This window comes from Plasmodium gaboni, chromosome 5 (assembly GCF_001602025.1).
Source record: "Plasmodium gaboni strain SY75 chromosome 5, whole genome shotgun sequence".
Classification (NCBI taxonomy): domain Eukaryota; phylum Apicomplexa; class Aconoidasida; order Haemosporida; family Plasmodiidae; genus Plasmodium; species Plasmodium gaboni.
The window spans coordinates 149,852-159,647 of record NC_031485.1 but is presented as its reverse complement, the minus strand read 5'-3'; the positions used below and the strand labels follow the sequence as shown (position 1 = coordinate 159,647).

At 19.1% G+C, this 9,796-nt stretch overlaps 1 protein-coding gene across 1 annotated transcript; it reads right to left on the bottom strand.

Moving 5' to 3' along the window:
- Window positions 1–7,796, bottom strand: PGSY75_0505100 (putative trafficking protein particle complex subunit 8; the record flags this gene model as incomplete). The annotated part of the gene is made up of 2 exons (XM_018784331.1): window positions 1–2,732; window positions 2,861–7,796. Coding segments are annotated over 2 exons (7,668 nt in total), but the record flags the coding sequence as incomplete, so codon positions are not given.
- Window positions 7,797–9,796: the final 2,000 nt, after the last annotated feature.

The window sequence follows — 9,796 nt, the reverse complement described above, 5'->3', positions numbered from 1 at the left end:
TTGGTAATATCCTTTTTTCTTCTTTTGCTTGTTCTTCATTTGGATTTCTTCAATTTCTTCCATGTCTTCTATGTCTTCTGTTTCTTCTATGTTTTCTTTTTCTTCTGTTTCTTCTTGTTTGTGTTTACCTTTATATTTTTTTTTTTTTTTTTTTGTCATTATTCTCATTAAACTATTGTTATCATTATAATTATGTGTATAATAAGTATTATATTTTATAACATTATATATTTTTTTTTCCCTTCTTTGTTTAAAAAGTATGTCATCAAATGAGCTATTTTTTTGTATTAACATATTGTCATTATCTTTTAATAATGTATTACTTCTAATATTTGGTGATATAAAACTTTTTTGTAACATGGATATTTCAAAATTCTTTTTAAATCTAAAGCTAGATGTTATAAAATTATAATTAAACAAATCAATTTTTTTGGTAACATTTTTTTGTATAAGATATATATCATCTTTTATTTTTTTATTATATGAGAATGAAGAAATATTTATTCTTTCATTATCTTCATCTTTGTTTTGTTCATCCTTATATATTTCATTTATAACATCATAGTTATAAGGGTACTTATTTTTTTTTATTTCCTTCAAAATATTAGAAGTATAGGACATATCCTTTTTTGTTTCATCCTGATTATATATATTATTATCATCACTTTTTAGGATATCATTACATTGCATGGGTTCCTCATTATAAGAAGTTATAACGTTCGTATCATAACCTATATGATTATCATTATAATTCATATTATCTACACTATGTGATACATTCCTTGTTAATGTTTTATTCATATTATCATATTCATCATTTGAAGATATATTACTATCTTCTTGTTCATGTGTATTTATAACAGACAAACTCATATATTCATTTTTATCTTCCATCGGATTTTCTAAAGAAGATAATGTATACATTGCATCAATTTCATTTGCATGTATATAACATTCCTTTAAATCTATATCTAAATTATTTTGTATATTCACAGAAATTTGAACCTTTTTTTCTTTTTCATTATTCATATATATATCTGTTTCTATACATTCCATAGAAAATTTTATTATATCATTAGAAAACTTCGTGTCGTTCTTTATGATTCCACTTCTTATATTTTCATCCTCCTTCAAGAACCATTCTAAGAATATATAACATGTACTACACATATTTTTTAAATCAAACTCTTGTGTATAGAATAGATATGTCGATTTTTCATTTTTCTTTATATATAAAAAGTTATTATTTTGTGAATAAAAATTATATAATTTGCTATTATAATAATAATAAGGCACATTAGTATCATCATCATTATCATCATAATGATTATTATCATTATTATTATTATTATTATTATCATTATTATTATTTTTTTTATTATTATTATTATTTTTTTTTTTATCATTATTATTTTCTTTTTTATTATTATTATTATTTTTTTTTTTTTTGTCCCTTTTTGATATACCCTCAAAATCATGTATGCCTTCAATTTTTGACATATATTTTTTTTTATTTTTTATATACTCATTTAATAATTTTTCATTGAATATGTAATGAAAATATATATTTTTAATATATATATCTCTCTTAGATATATTTTCAAATGACAAATATATATAATTATATTTATCATTGTGAATAATACTTAGAGGTGTATACATTTTTAATCTTATTAAAGGGATTATATTCATTAATCTCATAAAAAGATAACATCCTTCTTTTTTCTCAGTAAGGATATCTAAATAATTCGAATAATTCTTATTTTCTTTTTTTATTTGTTCATCGTTCTTTTTACATAACATAGTAATCATACATTTGTGTAAGCCAGCATATGTTGAATTAACTTGGAAATATAAACACAATGTATCTTCTTTTTTTATGTCACCATTAATTATTATGTGTTGAATATTTTTATGTTTAAATTTTTGTTTAAATACATTTATATCTTTATCAACATTTTCGTTGGTATATAACTCATTATCTATAGAAATTTTTTTTTTATTTATTCCGACATTATGTATTTCATTATTTTTGTCATCATCATAATAATAATAATTATTATTATTATTATTATTATTATTATTATTATTATTGTTATTTATTATTTTTTTTTTTTTATTATTATTATGTGTATTGTTTAAATGTTCGAATTTCTTTTTTTCTTTACATAATACATATTCTTCTGCTTGCCCCTCAACAGTACTATTATGCACTATCTTATAACACATAAATAAGTTACATGGAGTTACACATATACCCATATAATTTACATCACTATCTGAATAGTTTGTTATCTTAAATACTGTTTCAACATATTCACCCTCAAATAATTCTATCATATCTATCTCATAATTATTTACAGTAATTTTTTTTTCATCCTCCTTAACCTTTTTCGATGCACTCCTATTTAGATACATATTGACAAACTCAAATGAAAACTTATAACATTTTTCATACACATACAATAATAACCTTTGATCAATATCATAATAAGACATTTTTTTAAAACTTTTTTTTTCAAGCATACCTATATTATTAGACCATGTATATTTATTCATTTCTTTTTTCAAATGTTTTATATTCTCTTTCTTCTGAATATTATCTTCACAGTTGTATATCTCGTCATATCTTAGTGCGTGCATTTTATTAAATTTTTTATGCATTTTTTTAAACCCATGGATGAAGAAGCTTTGATAAATTTTTACTAGGCCGAAAAGGTGCCACGTCACACCTAATAAAAAAAAAAAATACACACATATATATAAATGTATACATAAATATATATATGGACACATATATATATATATATATATATATATATATATATATTTTCATTTATATATATATATTTTATTTTACCCGATATAAAGAGCAATCCTTTTTTTTGGGGCTTTATATATAAGGTACACATTCTTGCTTGCCGAGGTTCCAAGATAAATATTTTCTTTTCAACTTCAATATCTTTATTAATATCTTCGTTGTAATAGTAAGCACATATATGCGTACCCTGACATTCGACCTTTGTATATAAAGGATTAATCAACTGAAAAGAAATAAATATATAATCTCCTTTAGATATATATTGTATATATTGTGTATTTATTTTTATTTCTTCGTTATTTATACTCTTTTGATATATATCTTTTATTTGATTATTATTATAAAACTGTATACAATTTATCATTTTGTTTTTCAACTCTTTTATGTATTTGTCAAATTCATTCTTATCCTTTTCATTTATATATGGAGTATATAAATTCAATGATTTTATATATCTTAAAGTATATTCAGATTGTTCTTTACTATCACTTTTTATATTATTATTATAATTCATTTCATTTATATTTGAATCATCCTGTTTGTTATGACTATTATTTTTTATATGATTATCCTCCTTTTCTTTATTCGTCATTTCTTGTCTTTCCACAAAATCATCATATGTTATATCAATTGCCTCATTATATACACTATTTATAAATTTCTTATACATAATATACATATAATTAAATTCATGTATATGCGAGATACTACCATGAGATATATTTCTTGTGAGAATATGATACATATCATTCAATGTTGTATCATAGTTTTTCATTTTATATATATTATTTTCATAAATATAAAAAAAATTAATATGACCATTTTTTTCATTATTATATATATTAGTTTTAGATATAAATAAAGAATTAACAAATAAACTTTCTGAATTTCTTAAATTAATAAATGGAATTCTTAAATTTAATGGTTTTATAATATTCTCTGTATTATCATCACTAAAATAATTTATTCTATTCATTTTTTTTTTCTCCTCATTATTATGTTCAATAGATAAATTGTCATCATTATTTACTACCTTGTTTATATTATTTGATATATCATTATTATGACCACCACTATTATTATTATTATTATTATTATTATTATTATTATTATTATTATTACCAATGGTATGCTTCGTTTTATTATTTTTGAATAATTCGTTTAAAATTTTGTCTACATATATTTTATATACATAAGCAAACTCTCTTATAAAATTGACTTCTTTATCTGCTGATGTTGTATATATATCTATTTGTTTGTTTAATATATAAGATTTTTCATAATTATTTGTAATCGAATTGAGAATACATATATAATGATTTAATGCCTCATAATATAAATTAATACTAAAAGCTTGACGAGCCATCATAAAATGTAAATGTTCATAAATATGTTTCATAAATACTTTCTGTTCATATTTTTTTAATACATTGGAATAACAAAATAATGCTAACCTTTTAAAACCACATTTATTAAATGTATGACCAGCTAATGTCATTTCAAATAAATATTTTCGATATTTATAATTTTTATTTTTTACTAACATTATATTATTATTATTATAATTATTTTGTGTCATTATGCTTACTTTATTGTTTATATTTTTTATATTTTCTATATTTTTTATATTTTCTATATTTTCTATATTTTCTATATTTTCTATATTTTCCATATTTTCTATATTTTCTATATTTTCCATATTTTCTATATTTCCAACATTTATGTTTTCATTTCTATCATCCTTTTTATTTTTCCTTTGATTATTACTACTTTGATGTTTATCTCTTGTTTTATTTTCATCACATATTATTTCATTATTTATATTATTATTATTATCATCTATATTATACATATCAGTTGTATATATATTCTTATTATTCATTGTGGTAGACGTATTATCATAACTCATCATGTGAGTACTTACCTTTCTATTATCCTTCATAGGAGATATTATATTATTATCATCACATTTTTTTTTTGTTTCAATATGGATATCTTTGTTATTTGACACCATATCATTTGATATATTTCCTTCTTCATTTATTTGTTCTTTCTTTTTTTTCTTTGTTTTTTTCATATTGTCAGTTAAATAATAATGCACATTTTTATTTACCATATTTGTTATTATTTTATTATATGTATTTAAGTTTTTTATGAATTCATTAAAATTAAATGATTGATCGATTTTTTCTTTTTTATAACTATATGTAATTTGTTCAAGTAATAATCCAGATCTTATATTATTATTTTGAATAAAAAACTTTGATAATTTCATATTTTCTGTTGCTAACTTTTCTTCTATATAAGAAAAATCTACATTTGCATTTATCAATATATTTATAGATGATTCATTTGGTTCATCATATATAAGTGATAAATAATAATTTAATATACAACATATAAACATATTATTTAAATAATAACATTTGTGATACATCTGATAACTCAAATCTAAATAATATAATGAATCCTTTTTATTAATATTATCCATATTATGAATACATAAACTAATCAATTCATATATACTTCCTAAATAAAAATACATCTTATCATGTTTAAATTCATTTATACATATTTTTAAAACATTATATGATAATTCATATTCATTTAAAATAAAATAAATATCACTCAATGTTTTATAAAACCATTCAAGTGATTCCTTATTGTAATTTTTTCCTTCTACCAAATTTTTGTTACTCGATGATGAATTATTACTAGCCGTTCGTCGAAAAAATTGAAATGAATCTCTTCTACCAAATAATTTTAAACCTACTTCATTATTTGATACATTAAAAAGTTGAGATTCATTAACGTTGCTTTGATTATTTTTCTCATACTTTTCATCCTTTTTATTATCTTCTTCAATTAAAGGACCCCGTTCATCCAAACCATCCTTCGTGTCATCCACAGCAGATACGTCATATCCTTTTCCACTTTCATCATTCTTATTATCACTAGGAGATACCAACACATTTTGTGCTACGTTCAATAAAACATTACTTGTTTGCTCAGCTACAAACGTTGCAGCATCAGAGGAAGTGAAATTTAATTTGGTTTTTCTCCACATAAATTTTAATTGATTTCTTAAACTTTTTTTATTACTTAAAATCAAATTATTTATATCATTCGTTAACATACTAATATATGGTATTACACAAGTTTTTATAAAATTATGAATAAACATTTTTAGAGATATAATATCAACAATATCCAAACAACAACAAAAATATATTTCATCAATATATAAAGGCATTTTCTTACTAATACATAATATTTTATCTGACATTATATATTCATAAATCCTATTCATATCGATAGAAATATTCTTTTTTATATTCATACTTTCTTCAATATCATTTATATTCTTAGCAACCTTTATTCCATCATCTAAAAAAAAATCGCTAAAATGCATACTCAAGTGATTCATATATAATTTTTGGATATTATTTAAATGTACATAATTTATTTGTTTTCTGTTTTTTCTATGTATTCTTATTTTCTCATTTTTATCAGAACAGGTGACTGTTTCTTGTTTTTTTACCACCTTTGGTTCATCATCATAATTGTCATCCTTATCATAATCATCATAATCATTATTATGTGAAGAAACAATTTTTTTAGTACCATAATTATTTTTGTTATATGATTCTTCTTGTTGATCATGATATAATGCATTGTTTAAAAAATTATCATTTTTTAATTCATATGTAATCGAACTGTGAATATTATTATCACTCATATTTTCAAATGAATGATCCTTTGAAAGATCCTTTGAATGTTTGTTTAGATTTTCACTCATGTCCTTTTTTATATTATCATGATGATATGTTTTTTTTTTGATTTCCTCGTTTATATTTTTTGCATATTTTTCATAAGCACTAAAAAATCGATGGGCTTTAATTATTAACAAATGACACTTAAAATTTAAAAAAGTTGATTGTATATTTACAAATAATTTCTGAACATCTGTTTCTATATCATCATCATGGTTATTAGAAATATGAAGAAGAATAATACACTTGGGTATATTAGCATTCATATAAGCATTATTTCTTTTTATATTATTTTTAATCATTGATTTATATAAATCTATAACATTACTATCCCTTGTGCTACAAATATAAACAATTCCTAAAGGAGTACATGACGAATTATTAAACAAATGTGTATAGGTCCATGATGTTTTAAAATATGTATTAAACCAAGGTAGAGAAAATGCATTATATTTTTGAATATTATTCATATATTTATTTTTAAATATTTCATTATCTATATCATTATTATCATTCACATCGCTATTTGTTATATAATCATAACTAGAAGATTGAGGGAAAAAATTATCACTTTTGTTTTTATATATATTATTATAATTATATGTATTTTTATTATTATCATATTGAGAATATTTCCTTTTTTCTATATTATCCTCGTATTGCTCTCTTTTATTCTCTTCAATATTTTTTACTATATCCTTTTTAATATCTTTATGAAGTACAGTTGAATTAGCACATATATATTCAAAGTACTTTTTATTTAAACTAATATTGTCTTTCTCATTTTTTTTAAAATATGCATTAAGATTTTGTTCATTATATATATCAGAATATTCTGGTTCATTATATGAAATAGTATCAATCAAAATTTTATCGAGATATTCTAACTTGACATCTTCATATTCATTCGCATTTATAAATCGTATTTTAATATTTTTATTTTCAATTACCTTTTCATTTAGAGTATTATTTTTATTTAAATAATTTATATTTATGCTTGTGTTCAATTTCAGGTCTATTTTTTCATTGTCATCATTTATAAATGAATCACAAAAACCAAATGGTTGAAACAAATCATTCACACTTATACCAAGGAAATATGATATTTCCCTTTTTACAATTTTACTACTATCAATTAAAATGGTAGATAGATAAATATCACTAATAATATTTCTTATTTCTTCTGCAATATAACTAGCCATAACTGAGAAATGGATACTAATTTATTGTTAATATATATATATATATATATATATATATTTATTTATTTATTTATTTGTTTATACACAAAAAATTATAAGATATTTATTAAAAAAGGTTATGAACAAGTAATGATAATTTTCAAAAATGGCTGTTTCATTTTTTTTTTTTTTTTTAAACAAAAAAAATTATGAACAAATCATAAATATTATATAAAAATGTTATTATTTGGCTGGTTCTATTTTATTATATATATATATATATATATATATATAATATTTATATATATATATTTATATTTACTTAAGCACAACTGAACAAGGTATACAAAAAAATAAGGAAAAGTAAATTAAAAAAAATATATATTACACATATATATATATATATTTATATTTATATATTTCTAATTATTATAATATACATATTTCCCCTTCTTTCATACAAATAAAAGTATGACAATATATATAATATGTAATATATATTATTACATATGAATTAATAAATATATATATATATATATATATATAATAAAAAATACGAAGGAAACGATAAAAAAAAAAGAAAAAAAACAATTTCAAATATATATTATTAATAAAGAGAGAAATATAAAAAAAAAAAAGATACAAACAAGTGGCACTGTTTATAAATGGTTGATTTATTTTAATACACCAATAAGGAAAATATTATTATAAAAACAAATGAAACTATAATAATATTGACATTTGGTATTATCATTCACAAAAAAAAAAATTTTTTAAATAAAAAGAACACATAAATCTTATATATATAATATATATATATATATCTAAAGAATATATGTTATATATATTTATATATGTATACTTGTCATATTTATATATGTTTTATTATATATATATATTTTTTTTTTTTATGACCTTTTTATATTTATATCTATTATTTTTTCTAATTATAATATACTACAAAATTTTGTCATACATGTTATATATTATATATAGCAATATATAAAATATTATACCATGTTATTTTATTTTTATACTATTTATTATATGAATATTACAAAAAAATATAATGAAATGAAAATTTTCATTTTATATATTCCAAAATATAAATAAAATTTTTTTTTTTTTTTTTATAAATAAGGGATTACTAAAAGTTTATTTTTTATAACATTCCAACGGTGAAAAATAAATCAGTATATAAATATTTATAATTATGTGTATAAATATATATATATATTAAAATATATCTATTATATATATAATATTATTATATTTTTTATAGAAGGGATGAAAAAATACGTATTAGTTTTTTTGTTCATAAAAGTAAAAATATAATAAGTATTCAACATTAGAATAATTTTATGTTATAAAGTAAAAAAAAAATGCTACTATAAAAATAAAAAATTGTTCATATTTAAATATATAAAAAAGAATAATATTTTAATATAAAAAAAAAAAAAAAAAAATGTTTATATTATGTATGGCATAGGTTTATTTTTTTTTCCCTTATATATTCTTATATATGTTATATATACATATAATATATATATGTATATATATTATATAATATTTATTTATAATGGCAATATGCATAAAAATACGTGAGAATTATTATTCTGAAAAATTTCGAAGGTGGAGGGAGAAAAATATATATATTAAAATAAATAAATAATAATAACTTTTTATAAAATATAGTATAATATTTGAATTACGGTGTTTTTTTTTTTGTCAAAGTAAATATATATATATATAATATATATATATATAATATTTATTTTTATCGTATGACTATAATTCTTTAAATAATATATTCATTATATTATATATATATTTACATATAATATATTTATTTATATAACAAATATAAAAACATCATTGTAAACATATCATATACAGAGAATGTAGAACATGTTAATATATAAGACTTTATAAAATTAAATTCAAATTATATAGTTTTGAGTTTATAAACATTATGTTTGAATACATAATATTTTTAAATTTCTGCCACTGTATCTTTTTTT